Genomic DNA, 14685 nt, shown 5'->3' with positions numbered 1-14685 from the left:
AGCAGTATAATGATTAGTATATTAAAAAGTCACATATATATCTCTTTAATGAAGATGGTGTGCCTCCAAATTGTGTCAAGAGATGTGCAAGTGGCATATTGCCTTTCACTGTGTCTGCCGAACTAATAAGGTGAACCTGAAGGTTGCTGTTTGTGCTACAATATTAATGGTGTGTTGTTATAGATAGGGAAGAGTTATTTCCTCATAATGAATTGACCTCACTGCTTGGCAACCAGACCTAAGCTCAATCCCTTCCTTCCTGTTCAATGTGTTAATCTTTTAATTAAATGGACAAACTCTATTGGGAAACAATGCACTAAAAATGGAGACCGATATTAGAAATAGTAGGAGTGAGAGTAAAAGAGAGAAGAGAGGATTTAACAGAGGAAAAGATAAGGAAATGAACAGAGGAAGTGTTAAGAACAGAAGCTCTAGAAATAAAAACTATCCATCTTTCTTTCACACCAAACAGCAGGCAGGTGTTGCATACATAAGGCCAATGAAAACTAATACTGAAAAAAGAATGAATAGTGAAAAATGACAGGGATGAGGGTAATATAATATCTTTCATTTTCTGTAGTGATAATCAAAAACAGCCCCACTGAGCAAACCTGAGTTTGTGCAACAACCCATCCATCTATCCTCCCCCTCCCCCTCCACCGTCCCCATTATCCCTCTCCCACCTTTCCTCCCCAAAGACTCAAGTAGAAACTTGAATCAAAGATGACAGGTACATAGCAGGACAGAGAGCAAGAACAAAATGCAGAACAAGGGAAGGAAGCATAGAGGAAAATACAGTGAGAGTAGAGAGGATGTGATGAGACTTTTTTGGCTTGGCATGTCTGTGTGTTCACTGTAAGAAAAAAACCTATAATGTTTTATTGAGTTGAGAGAATCTATTATTTACAACCTTCACATTTAGGTGGTCAGAAGATTGAGGAAAACACACACACACACACACATATACACACAGAATCACTTCTCTTCTGCCTCCTTGCCTCCCATTCTCTCCTTCCTAACAATAATGTTATGTGGCAGATTAATAATTGTCTTCTTGGCATGTTCTTTCTGTACTTTTCTGCACAGACTGAACACCAGCCATCCAAGAATTCATGTCTTGGTTGCAGCAGGTGTGTACATCTTTTGGAAGATAAAAACAGGCTTGCAGATGCTCCTGTGTGTGTGTCCATGTGTATATATGTGTGTGTGTGTGTGTGTGTGTGTGTGTGTGTGTGTGTGTGTGTGTGTGTGTGTGTGTGCAGATGCTGAGATATATTTAGCTTTGATAACAAATGTCCTGGGATCCAGACCAATCTAGTCGATAATGATGGAGAGCATCTGTGTGGAGAACAGTGTCCAGAGAGCAACATGTGTGCAAATGTGTGTGTGTCTGTGTACGTGTTGCATGGTGGATAAATCCCACAGCAGGGCCAGACTCTGAAAAAATAGAAGATAGAGAAAGAGAGAGGGAGAGATAAAGAAAAAAGCAGAGACAAAGGAGCCAGATTTGAAGATAGACAAAAAGAGATTGTGGTACACATTGAGAGATAGATAAAGGGATGGAAATGGGGAAAAAACATAAAACAAAACAGGAAAATAAGCACTAGAAAGAGGGAGAAAAGTCGTCAGATAGGACTCACATGGTGGACAGGGAATGCAGGGTGGAGAAGGCTCCTGGGGCGATGCTGGAGATCCTGTTGTCATATAGCGACAGCAAACGCACAGAGCTCAGACCCGTGAATGTACTGTTGTCAATACAGCTGATCTGGTTGCTCCGCAGCATTCTGGAAATGCATATACCATATATATTTCAATGAAAGCTAAAAAGCTACTGTTTGCACATTTTGTTTTACCTTAAAGACTAGAGATTACAATAAAATGTAGTCTTTAAAGCATACACTCCGGAGTCTCATGCTTAGACCTTATCGCCCAAATCTTAAATCAGCTTAAACATTAAAATGAGGAATCAAGAATTTATTATATTCTCAATTTTTTCTTTTACTTGAGGGATGTTTTTTGACAGACAGTCTTATTGTTTGTCCTGAGAAAAATGTGGCAAAGGAAACAGTTTGTCTATGAATGAAAAATACCAAATTTACATACTTTGGGTGGATAAAAAAACAGCCAAAGAACATAAAAGAACATAACCTATAATGACATGGACAAAAGATAAAACAGAAAGCAGGGGTAAATTCAAACCAGTCCCCATAGGACAACCGTGACAGAGTCTCCAATATGACATTAGCTTCTGACATGCAGTCATGTGGGACCAGGCTAACTGAGTTAGTTAGCATTAGCAATCTCTGGGACAGGCTAACCTAGTTAGCAAGGCTATTACTGGAGCAGGGAGCCTCTTAACATAATACAGAGACAGCCATGATGCCATTAGAGAGTCATTAGCCGGCATATATATACATGATAGCATTAGTTAGTCATTACTGAGCATACACAGACAATATTAGCTCATGATTTCATACACTATCCTGTAACCCCTAATTGGACGCTAGCCTATTTATGGTGGGTGCCCAAATTAGAGGAACAACAATATGCTGTCATTAGCCTTGATTTAAGGGTGAGTGAGTAAACAATCCTGGTCCTCTCTTTTCAGTCTGGGAAAGAAAAAGTTAATGAAGTCCACCATAAATCAGATCACAACCATGACAACACTTGCTAGCCATTTTTTAGGAAAAATAGCACTCAGACAGTAAACAGAACAGCTAAACTATAAATAGTCAAATGTAGAAACAGTCAAAAATATGTTTTGTTGTTGCACAAATAAGTTAAAAAGCCTTTATTTACAGGCAACATGAAGAAAAATATTGACTAACCCTGTAAAAGATGTGATGTGAATAAATGTAACTTTAACTTTATTTAGGTTTTAGGTGATTTCATAGCTTGTGTTTTTGACATTTATCCACTCATGCATCAGAAGCACTTGCACTTGTTCTTTATATAGTGCAGAGTTTTGTTAAAGGAAAAAACAAGCTTTTACATATGTCAAATTCATTAGCATTAGCATTCTGCAGAGTGATGTGAAGAACATTCAAACTTGTGGGGTTACAAGTATCCTCCATAATAGAACTATATTAACTTTCTTAACCCACCACTACTCACATAAATATAGTGCTGAACACATTAACACATACACAAACTACTGTAAACAAGACTCACAGAGTTTTCAGGCCAATGAGGCCTCTGAACATGCGTCCCTGCAGTCCAGTTAGCTTGTTCCCTGTCAGCAGAAGCTCCAAAACTCCACCTGCTCCATCAAACGCACCATCACGGATGTCCCTCAGCTTGTTGTTGCTCAGGTTGCTGCAGGAAGGACAAAGAAATGATCATGAACAGATTTTTTTGATTTTAAAATTACAGTACATGCAGGATAGCCTATGAAATACACCAAGACCACATAACCACGCATGCAAACACATATGAACGAGTGTTACACACACAATATTCCCAATGTAATTGCAATAATCAATCATGTCACTTCAACTAATAAATGTTAACGCTTCTCTCTTTCATCTTAATGTCCTCATCTTGTACAATAGATATTCTTATAACAGCTTACAGACATCACTATAACTCACAAAGCGCGCACACACACACACATCTAAAAGTAAATGAGACAAGTGGTCACAGACAACGAATTGATGCAATGAAAATGATTGCTATCTCTCTTCCGCGCACACACAATGAGAAAAATTAAAATGAAAAGAGAGCATTTGGACTCAGAGACAATAACTTCAGATGATAGCTATCACAACCACTGTAGCTTTCATCCATTGCTAGTTTTGAGCTTCCTTTTATCAGCTTTATGGGGTGGAGAGGAGAGGCAAGTTGAGGAGAAGAGAGAAGAAGTGAGGAGAGGAGAAGAAAAGTGCAGAAAGTAGATGGACGAAGAGAGTTAAAAAAAAGAAACAAAAAATAATCAAATGAAAAGTAGCAGAGCAGATGCAAGGATAAGAGAAATTGTGAGGTGAGGAGAGGAGGAGATGAAGAAGAGAGGGAAGGAAGTGAGAGAAGGAAAATGGAAATGAGTGCTAGCCAATCTATATCGTCAGTGACACTGCTAGATGGTTAGCAATTTCCTCTCCAATAAATCAACTGCTGGTCTCTGCTCTGTCTTTCTCTATCTCACTCTGACACACACACAATACACAACACACACACACACACACACACACACACACACACACACACACACACAAACCTATAGTAGATAAGGACTGACTGTAAATCTGAACCGAAGGCCCATCTTCTATTTCCATTTAATATTCACTTCCTCCATACCTCCCACCCACACTTCCTTATTCTCTGTCTCCCTCTGTCCCATCCTCTTGCTTGTCTTCAGCCACTCCTCTTCCTCCTTCCCTCACGCATGTCTCGCTCATTTTCACTTCAGCCCTCTTCGCATGTATGCTTTTCTCTTGTCCTCCTTCCTTTAATACCTTCCTCCCTCTTTATTATCTTCCTTTGCCTCTTTCCTTCCCCCTGTTCCTTCCATTGCCCTCCCACTCACATTTCCTCCTTCCTTCCCTTTCTCTCTCTCTGCTCTGTCCATCCACCTTTTTTCATCTGTTCACATCCATCTGTTCTCATTTCAGTCATCTTGTAATTGCAATGCTATTCCTTCATTTCTCTATGAGCAATATATAGAACAAAGGGAAGACTGAATAAGAGAAATATCCCATTAGAAGTAACAAGGAAATGTGTGCCCAAAACATCCAAACAGATTCTACTCTAATAAACAAGATTCCCATCTTCTACTTCACTGCCAAGCATGGTCCTCTTTGCCTCCTTTTCAGGAGAGTTTGGTAAATGCATGTGTGATTTAATGAATAAATGAATGCAAAAACAAACATAAAAGCAACAAAACAACCCTAGTCCTAACCATAGAATACTGAATAAATAAGAAGTGCATTTTTTTAAAAAGTCTACGTACATCTTCTTCAAGTTAGGCAGCTTCTTAAACGTTCCTGCAGCCTCCAGGACGGCAATCTCATTGTCGTTTAACCTCCTACAGAGAGGAAGATAGAGGGAGAGAGTTAGACATTTATTCTTTCATGAAACAAACTGCTTTGAAGTCAACACACACAAATGAACATGCACACTTACTCACAAAAACAAGATGGAGAGCCAAAGGCTGCAAGTGAGGGAGGAATGACCGCATGAAGGTTAAGAGGCCTTTAGTGACTGAAGTATGATGCGGCACAACACCAGAGGAGGGAGTGAAAAATAATTTAACATATTGGCGAAGAGAAGAGAAGAGAAGAGAAGAGAAGAGAAGAGAAGAGAAGAGAAGAGAAGAGAAGAGAGAGACGAAAAGAGAAGAGAAATTAATCTCTTCTATGCGGTCATCAATACCCACACTGCCCTAAGCCAAAAGAAAACAGTTTGAGAGATAGGAAGCTAGACATCTGCTTTATTGAGGTAATTTGTACTAAAAGGGTGCTGCTAAAAGGATGCTCTTTATGTATGTGTGTGTGTGTGTGAGAGTGTGTGTGTGTGTGTGTGTGTGTGAAAGAGTGACAGAAATGGAGGAAAGAAAGTGAAAGTTCAGCTGGAGGGGACACTTTCTAATGAGATTCATGGGGAGTTAAAAGATGCATCAACCTGGAAAAACCCAAACTGAAATAACATATACAAGGTAGATCGGTGACAGAAGGGAAACAACACTGCTTTTACTGCTGGTTTGATTTGCATATTTTGAATGTAGAGAGTACAGATGAAACATGTGTAATCTTGTTACTTAGGATCTAGAGCCTTCATGTTCAACTCAGAATGTATAGTACATGTTATTGAGTGCAAATAATTCTCTTAAGACTGATTCTTTCATACTTATTGAACACTCTCAAGGCCGATGTCAAGGATTTTTATGGCTAATGGGAAGAGTCACAAAGCAAGACAGTAAGATTGACAGAAGAGAAAAACAGAGCAAAAAATATATAAGCCTTCAGCTCAGCCACAACCTCCCCTGATTTCCCCTGATAAGGCAGGTTACACAGGGCACAACTGGCGGCTTGTGTGTGTGTTTCTGTGTGTGCGTGTTTGTGGCCTTCAAAAACCCACTGGTTGGTTGTGTTCTTAAGGAAAAGGCAAGAGACAGAGAGAGAGAGGGTGTCGGAAATCGTAGAAACTTTGATCTGCCCTCTAACCAACCATAAAGGACAAAGTTTATATTTTTGACATGAGACGCCCTGGGAACAGATAGAGAGAAAAGGAAGGAGAATTGGAGGATACAAGGGTTCACAGAGAGAAACCGAACCAAAGAGAGAGAGAGAGAGAGAGAGAGAGAGAGAGAGAGAGAGAGAGATCAATAATAGCACATTTTTTCTGTTTATGTTTTTATTTCACACATGCTTTGGAAATGTTAACATCTGTTTCCCATGCCAATAAAGCCCAACTGAATTGAACTGAAAATTGAGGGGGGGGGGGGGATTGGGGGCTAATGGTGATACAACTAACCTCCATAAGTAATACTGTGGCAACCATCCTGCATCTGCCTTAATGCTGCAGTGGTGCCTTATTCTGCAGTTATTCTCCCGTAGTACCATGGCATGAGCCATGGCAGAAGCATTCAATTCTTCACCTACATTTTAAAGCCAGTGATTCAGCATTATTAGGTAAAATTTTGCCCCTGGCTGGAGTCCTATTTCCTGGGTGGAAATATTAGCTTATTGAATATTTGATCAAGTGCTGAATGTAAAATGGGGCTGGCTGATTTCAGCAGCAACACACTTTTCTTGTGTTACAGTTTTGAATCACAAATCCAGTTTTTGGTCTCAGTTTGTGTGTATTTTATGACTTAGCAATCATAGCAATCTCATGACATTTGATGTTACGCTTTATTTTCTGTAGCTCAAATGAATTATGAACAGTATTCTTGAATATTATCATAATTCCTTAGCATAACACTTCACCACCCTCATATATGCTAACATGTTTATTTTGTCAGTGACTCTAGCAAATTCTGAACACATACAGACTTTTTAACCTTTTTAACAATCAGATTACGGTATTCCTGTGTGTTATCTGTTACTCCCTTTCCATTTTTTAGCACCAAAATGAATGATCCATGGGACTGTTCAGCATTCTAATGTGAGACCCTTCGCCAGACATGATGATGGCTCCTTTGGGACTTTGAGGGAGATGGAAAAGACTGTTGAGAGGCAGTTTGGTCTGGGAGCTAAAAATTAAAAGTGACGTTCATGATACTGCTCTGAGAGAGGCAGAGAGACAGAGAGAGCAAGGCAGACATATGCGCGTGCATTGCACATTGCATGTGTATTTGTGTTTGTGTTTGCCTTTGCGTGTATGCATGTGCATGTTTCCATGTGTATGTGTGTGTGTGTGTGTGTTTTTTGATGTGTGCAGTGCCTGAGAAAGTGCATGTTAAAGGATGTGTGGTGGTTTACAGTTTCAGGTTAGAGCAGTCTAACACATAGCCTTCAATCTGATATTTCGTCATGTGTTGCATGCAATATATGTGTATGTATGTAAAAGGGAAACACCGGCTGACTTACAGGTCTGAGGTGTGTTCAGGGATGTGTGGAGGTACACGGGTCAGTTTGAGATTGGAGCAGTCGACCACGGTGCCTTCACAGCGACATTTCTCAGGACACACTAGATCCTGGAAACACTCCCCACTCAGGCGACTACGATAGTCCTCCTGACCTGCAGAGGAAAGAGGGAGGGAAAGAGAGGGAAAGACCAAAATAAAAGAGAGAAAGAGACATAGGAGAAACAGAAAAATAGGGAGGGAGGACAGACAAAAGGGTAGACAACAGGTAGAAATGGAAGGGAAGAAGAAAAGCCAGGTAAATTAAGTCAGAAGAAGAAGTAGGAGACAGAAAACAAGAGAGAAAAAAGACGGAGAGGAAGAGAGAAAGACAAAAGGAGACATCAGAGAGATGTAAAGTTCTTAATGTCAGACTCTGGTTTTTAATAAAAATATTGTCCCATTTACATATCATCAGATTTAAAGATGTTCCTATGTATAACATATGATGAAGGACAACATACTATTATCCCAATAAATATACAGCCAATAGTAAAAAAAAAGAACACATTCAGATGTAGCCATGTCAAAAGTTGTGCTTCCACTGACAGCTTATCAATATTTGTGTCTCAACTGTGTCTCATTGGAGTTTAATTGTTTGGAAAAGTCTACTTTCATTCTGATTTCAGCTGTCAAAGCTTGTAAAACATAATTAGCCAACCAGTCTTTTGCAAGACATGAATTAACTGTATCTACCTCGTCTATTAAAAAGCACAGGCTGCATATTGCTGCAGTATGGTACTGTAGAGCAGGGCTGATGCAGGGAGGGGTAATTCTGCATGGTTACCACTGTAAATCAAATTAACAAACAGATATCCATGTGGTTTTATGGAATCATATTGTAGAGATGTGGTTTAACCCTGGATGTTTTTGTTTAACAAGGTGAGCCAGAGACCACTTCTGTTATTTAGATATGATGTGAGCAGATATTATTTATGACCGCTAGTGCCTGTAGAATAGACCTGGTTTACATCATGCAGCACTTGTAGTGTATTTGTGCACCACATACCCTCTTTATAGTTTGCACGGTTATCATTACCGCTTCCTCTCTCTCTTTCCAACCTTTGTTTGTCTATCTGTTCTGTTTAACCTTTTCCTTTTTCATTTTTCACCACTCCCCTATCAGACTGCTCTGATATCGGCACAGACTACTTCTACTTTCGTCTCCACTCTCTCCTGGCACACATCCTTTATGGCTTATATGTTTTCTGCTTGTCATTGTTAAAGACCTAAGACCACCTTTTGAGGGGTCATTTGCAATGAATAACTTTGACAGAATGGAAAGAGCAAGGAAGCAAGTAAGAAAGAGAGCAAATAATTGTGGGTGGGAGGGTTTTTATATATTAAGGAAAGAATGAGGAAACCTGCTGAGTTTTTTCTTTAAAGTTCCTCAGTTGGAGCAGAAAAGGGTGAAGCGGTCTGTACAGAGGTGGTGGGATCAGCCGTGCTAGCCAGTGAAGCACTGCCATGCCACTGGACAATTTGACAGTGGAGGCAGGTGTACAGGTGTGGCCAGACCTGATTTTGCCATAAGAAATTTCCCCCCATGGTGTGTCGTAGCCAAGCAGTGTCCCTCTCTCTTGCAGAATGTATTATTTCACCATGCATTAATATAAACAATAATATAAAAAGAATCCTGAATGAGAGTTCAGTCCCACCCCAAATAACACGTAGGAGAGTCTGTTGAGAAAATTAAGCTTGGATTTATGCTTGCAGTTGAGCATTCATGGTGGATATGGATGTTTCTGAATGGCTTAAATGATTGATATTTATCACTGATCAAAATATTTTGATGTTAGATTACTTGTCTATGGCTCAGTGATGTCCATTTATTTCAACCACAGTTATAGTCCCATGTATCAGAAGCCCTACACATAAATGCAAACAAACAGAGGTAAATTATTAAGCCCTTAAATTTTGCTCCAAGGTGTGTGATTGGCTGGGAGAGGCAGGTGGGTGTGTGCTCGGCGGTCCCTGGCGCTTGACGGAACCATGTGATGTCACAGTAGGCGGGGCCACATGGTTAGATCAAGCACAAGAGACAGCTGCACGAACCAATCAGAATGCAGGTCCACACAGGAGGAAGGTGGGGCAACAGAGAGCTGCACCAATCAGTCAGGGGGCAGGGTCCATACAGGATAGGAGAGGCAACAGACAGCTGCAGATCCACACAGGAAGGGGATGGGACCAGAGAACTGCCCACCAATAGCAAAAATGTCCACACAGGTCCAGAGAGGAAGAGGAGATGCAAGGAGAGGCATGGGACTGCAGACAGGAAGGGCTGAAGCAAAGAGGACCGCCATAACCAGCTTTAGGAGCATTTGTAATCTAATGATTAGCTCCATGGGCAGAGCACTAACATTAGGGACTTGCTTACCACTGAGACCTTCCATGCTAAAAATGTGCAACATGCTCACGATACTGCAAAGCACTTTGGATAAAAGCCTTCATCATTTAATAGTATTGGTTATGCTATTATTATTGTGTGCCCAATTTAGGCTGGGACACACCATTTTAGAGAACAGGAGGGGTGAAAATCTCATGTCACCAAATGGTCAGTCTAACAGGCACACTTTTGTAACAGACTGATGTAACTAAGATGACTGTGATGGAAACAATTGTTTTAATGCTTGAAAAATCTATATCCAAATATTTTGCGTGCTTTCTGTTTTATCATTATAGGTTTGTGGTTATGTTTTTTCTTTAGGTTTCACCCTCCTAATAAAACAAAACATCTGTGACAGAAGGTGACTACTTGACAACATGAGTGAAATACCTGCTGTTGTACAACCCACTTTGTTGCTCATTGTAAAACAAACACAGGATACCCTTACATCAAATCATAAAAATGCTTGAATCTTTTCTGATAATTCTGTTACATGATCACCTTTTCTTAGCACAATCCCACAATCCCAAGTATAAGGTTAAAGCAACTGCTGGAACTAATGCTGAGGTCCCCTACTATTATGCCTTGTAAACCAATGATTTGCTTACAACCACCATTCTAGCACAATTTAAATAGTTTGTAAAATGTCTGTAAGGGGATTTTAAAAATTCATTTTCCAGCAATCCATAAAAAGGCATAATATTTAAGATGGAAGAAAACAATGTGAAGAACCACTGCAGAGAGGCACTGAGGATGTGAAGTGTATACAGTCATACACAGATACACGCTCATTCACACGCTCACACAAGTGGGCGATCACAGTCTATGACCAGTCCCAGCTGAGTTAGTTATTGTGGTGCTTCAATATACTGAATTGGTCTGTGTTGTAATTAGTGAGACCCATGGCTCATATCAAAGGAAACAACAGTAATACAATACTACCACAGAGAGAGATAAAGACTGTATGTGAATGCTTGTGTGTGTGTTTTAGTAAACGCATATCAATTTCAGTTTCTAATTGCACACATTAACCAACGTGTGTTTTTGTACTGTATGCAATAACATATGTTTTACTTGTGAATCTTGACATTATTTATTAACCTTCAGAGGTGACTCCCTGCGTGTTTGCTTGTGTTTGTATGTGTGTGTTCAGGAGTGTCAGGAGTGTGTGAGCTCATCTCCTACCTGTGCACCTGAACTTCTTGCCTTTAACCTGGCTGATGCGTTTGTTAGCCAGCCTTCTGGGGTGGCTGCAGCGCGCTCCACTGGTCTCAATAGGGTTGTCAAACAGGTAGTCTGCCAGCCACTTCAGGTGACAGTCACACATAAAGGGATTCTGGGCCAGATGGCTGAGAGAGAGAGAGAGAGAGAGAGAGAGAGAGAGGGAATGATGGGTTTGTCATGTGAATGGGAAAAGAAGAGTGCAGCACAGTTACTACAGTTGCCTCTGTTGTCATGTGTTTTAGTAACACTAGGCAACCTTTTGCAACTCTTCTCATTGCTGACTGATTGAACCAAAACCCATCAAAGCTTTTACATTTGTTGCTCTAAACTGCTGGTGTCTGCTACATCTTATTTTGGGGAAAATCCTTTAGCATATAGGAAGGGAGGTATTTTTTTGTTTCAAGCAGCAGAAACAGTGGTTAGAACTGTACAGTTATCATTAACACCAACAGCCTTCATTGATTAACCAGAGAAAAGAAAGAGCACCAGATACAGATACTTTCAATTAATCAAAAGAAAACGTCAGGAAAAAGAGGTTAACGTCTGTACACATTGCTTGATTAACAAGTGATCTAAACATAGTCCTAAGTATGTTGGCCTTTCTCCTCTGTCTGTCTGGATAATCATGTTTAAACATCCATTAATCTTTTAATCGTTTAATCATTTTCTCAGAGGCCACAGTGAACTACCAGTCTAAAACCTTAAGATATTCGATTTTCTGTCATATATGACAAAGAAAAACAGCAAACTGTCACAATTCAGAAGCTGGGACCAGAAAACATTTGGCATTTTTGAATGAAAAACAATTATCTAAATAGCTATCTATTAATCAACTAATTGTTGCAGCTCTAGTTAAGACACCTGGGTTTCTGAAAAATTCCTCAAAACCTTACTATACTTACAGAGTCTTGATGGAGCGCAGAGGGGTGAACAGTCCTTTGCTGATTGTTTGCAGTTTGTTGTCGTACAGCGACAGCAGGTTGAGGTTCTGTAGGTCTTGGAAGGTGTTGACTCTCAAACAGTTAATTTTGTTGGCATTCAGCAGCCTGAAACACAAGGAAGAGCCATTCAGCATTTGTTGTTTATCTGTATTTGTTTTACTCATTTAGCTTTAATATCTCTGTGCACTACACAAACAAAAGATAAAATGCATATGCAGACAACGAGATACTTTATTTTTCTCAGATGCATCTCTACTGCTACTTTTTCTCCCCCATCCTCTTTTTCTCACTATGTTTTCCCCTGTCCCTCCCTATAGCCCCTCCAACCCTTTCCACACAGTCATGATTATATTTTTTCTGGCCGTGACACATAAATCTAAAAATTGCAGTTTTATATATTTTCTTCTGGAGCAGGACGGGAATATCTACTGTTGGGTGGAAGTGTAATATCATGTTTTGATGGGAGAGACAGATGGTTAAGGGAAAAGGAAGGAGGAAGAGAAAAGATAGAAAAATGGAGATGGGATGGAGGAAATAATGGAGTGAGACAGCGAAGGGAAAAGGAAAAAGTTTAACTTGGAGCAATACAGATATACAATTAAGTGAAAGAGGCTGACAGCCAAAATGGAAGAGAGAGAGAAAGGGAAATGGGAAATGTGATAGAGGGATTAGGTAAATGAAAGGTTTGCACCTCCACCCTTTCCTCCATCTGTCTGTCCTTTCATACCTGCACTTCATTAGCTAATATAGCCAAGTTGACAGCTTTTACCTGTACTTTCTTTTTTCACTTCTTGTCTGTCTCAGTCTCAATCCTTTCGCTCTTTTATCACACAAACACTTTTTCTCTCTGTCTTTTCTTTCATTCTTTGTTTCTTTGTCCCTCTCTCACTCTACTCTCTTTCTCCTTTCTTTCTTTGTCTGACAGGTGACTAACTCAGTGCTTGCTACAGCAGCTCAGCTTAATCATCTCAAGTCATCCTACTGAGCGCCTATATAGGCACAACCCACTTATACATACACACACACATATGCGCACACACAGGCAGATACGCACACACATGCTGCTCTGCGACATATCCACACCTCATTAGGCAGCTCACTGGGGGAACTAATTACTTGAAACTGCACCAGTAAAACAAAGCAGCGCAGACGATATAAACAGCAGACCGGTAGCTATACAAAGCAATAAACACATCTTTGTCATGGAAGGTTGACATGCTGCTTGATTCACCAGTGAACGTTAATATATAATTTATAATTATTACACTATATGGGAGAATAACAGCATCTTGAAATTTCTGACAAACTCCCCGACTTTTTACAGATGAGAGGTTTTCTTCTGTCAGAAGCAAAATATTAAAAGACATATTCCCTCCCTACACCTGTTGAGCGAGTGCCAACACCCACAGGTAGTGTCTTTGTGGGATTGACCAATGATGTGGCAAGACATGAATATTTACTAGCCAATCAGTACTTTATTTATTCATTGATTGAAGCAGTCACAAATGGACAGAAACAAGTCTTGAATTATCATATTAAGGGATGACGTGCATCTAGAAACAATGATAAAACATTCAGTGTTTAACATTTTATGACAGCAGCATCATGACAAGTCTGAGGGAAATGCTTTTCCAGGGGATATTAAATGTTAATGATGTCATGTTATACATAGGTTGACACAAAAACACAAATTTCATTTCTCTCTCTGGTTTTCTTCTCTCTCTTTTCTAATCTTATCTGCATTTAAATGTTTCTCCATATCTGCCTTCTTCCTTATGACTGTCTTTCTTCCATCTTTCCCTCTCCATCCATTAATTTATCTATTCATCCATCCCCCCTTCTTTCTCTCTGTGTCTGACTATGCACCATGCATCCCAATGATCCTCCTAAGCCTGTAAAAGGTGTTTGTGGGTTAGAGTCACTCATCCTCATTCTCTTTGCTTCGCTTCACTTTACGATGGAAAAGCCCAGAACATTAGCTGTTTCTGCAGTGGACTGCGGCATTTGCGAGGACCATATGCTACATACAGTACCAATGTAGACATTATAGGAGTCAGAATTCTTACTGCATGCTGAACCACTGCTGCAGTTTGAACCTGTGCCCATGAGGAATTATTCAGAGTTAATAGTTTTCCTCATAGCAGACACTAAATGTTAGAAGAACTATGGGAGATTTCAGTTTTTATTACATTGCACCAATTTGGTTCATGATCATTAAGAAAGACTTTTCTGTATGCACACACGGTGCAGGACAGACGGAGGGTTAAAGTATGCAGAGGGGATTCTACTATAGCTGCCACTGTGCTATAGTGATGATTACCAAGATTTGCTCTTCCACATAAAATTACCACCATACCGTATATTGAAGCAATAAGGGCCTATAACGTTGGCCTTAGCTGTGAGCATAGTACAGAGCCACCAAATCATCTTAATCACAGAAAATTGAGTACAATACTAAACACAAATACAGCCAAAACTACGTACAATTATGATGCTCCAATTGGAGCCAACATAATGGCAAGATTGAGGGACACTGCAAGTAAAGTCTGATACTTTTTAAAGGATACTATTTT

General features: G+C 40.0%; 1 protein-coding gene across 4 annotated transcripts in view; it reads right to left on the bottom strand.

Annotated features, from left to right (window-relative positions):
• slit3 (slit homolog 3 (Drosophila)) overlaps nt 1-14685 on the bottom strand; it is a 252796-nt gene that overhangs the window by 48857 nt on the left and 189254 nt on the right. For all 4 annotated transcript variants that reach the window (XM_044204612.1, XM_044204611.1, XM_044204614.1 and 1 more), the window contains 6 exons: nt 12074-12217; nt 11133-11296; nt 7527-7677; nt 4946-5020; nt 3172-3315; nt 1641-1784 (listed from right to left, as the gene is read on the bottom strand). In XM_044204612.1, the coding sequence (XP_044060547.1) occupies nt 1641-1784; nt 3172-3315; nt 4946-5020; nt 7527-7677; nt 11133-11296; nt 12074-12217 (822 nt within the window). The remainder of the gene's footprint in view (nt 1-1640; nt 1785-3171; nt 3316-4945; nt 5021-7526; nt 7678-11132; nt 11297-12073; nt 12218-14685) is intronic.

Source organism: Siniperca chuatsi, linkage group LG8 (genome assembly GCF_020085105.1).
Source record: "Siniperca chuatsi isolate FFG_IHB_CAS linkage group LG8, ASM2008510v1, whole genome shotgun sequence".
Taxonomy (NCBI): Eukaryota; Metazoa; Chordata; class Actinopteri; order Centrarchiformes; family Sinipercidae; genus Siniperca; species Siniperca chuatsi.
This window is presented reverse-complemented; position numbering and strand designations above follow the sequence as displayed.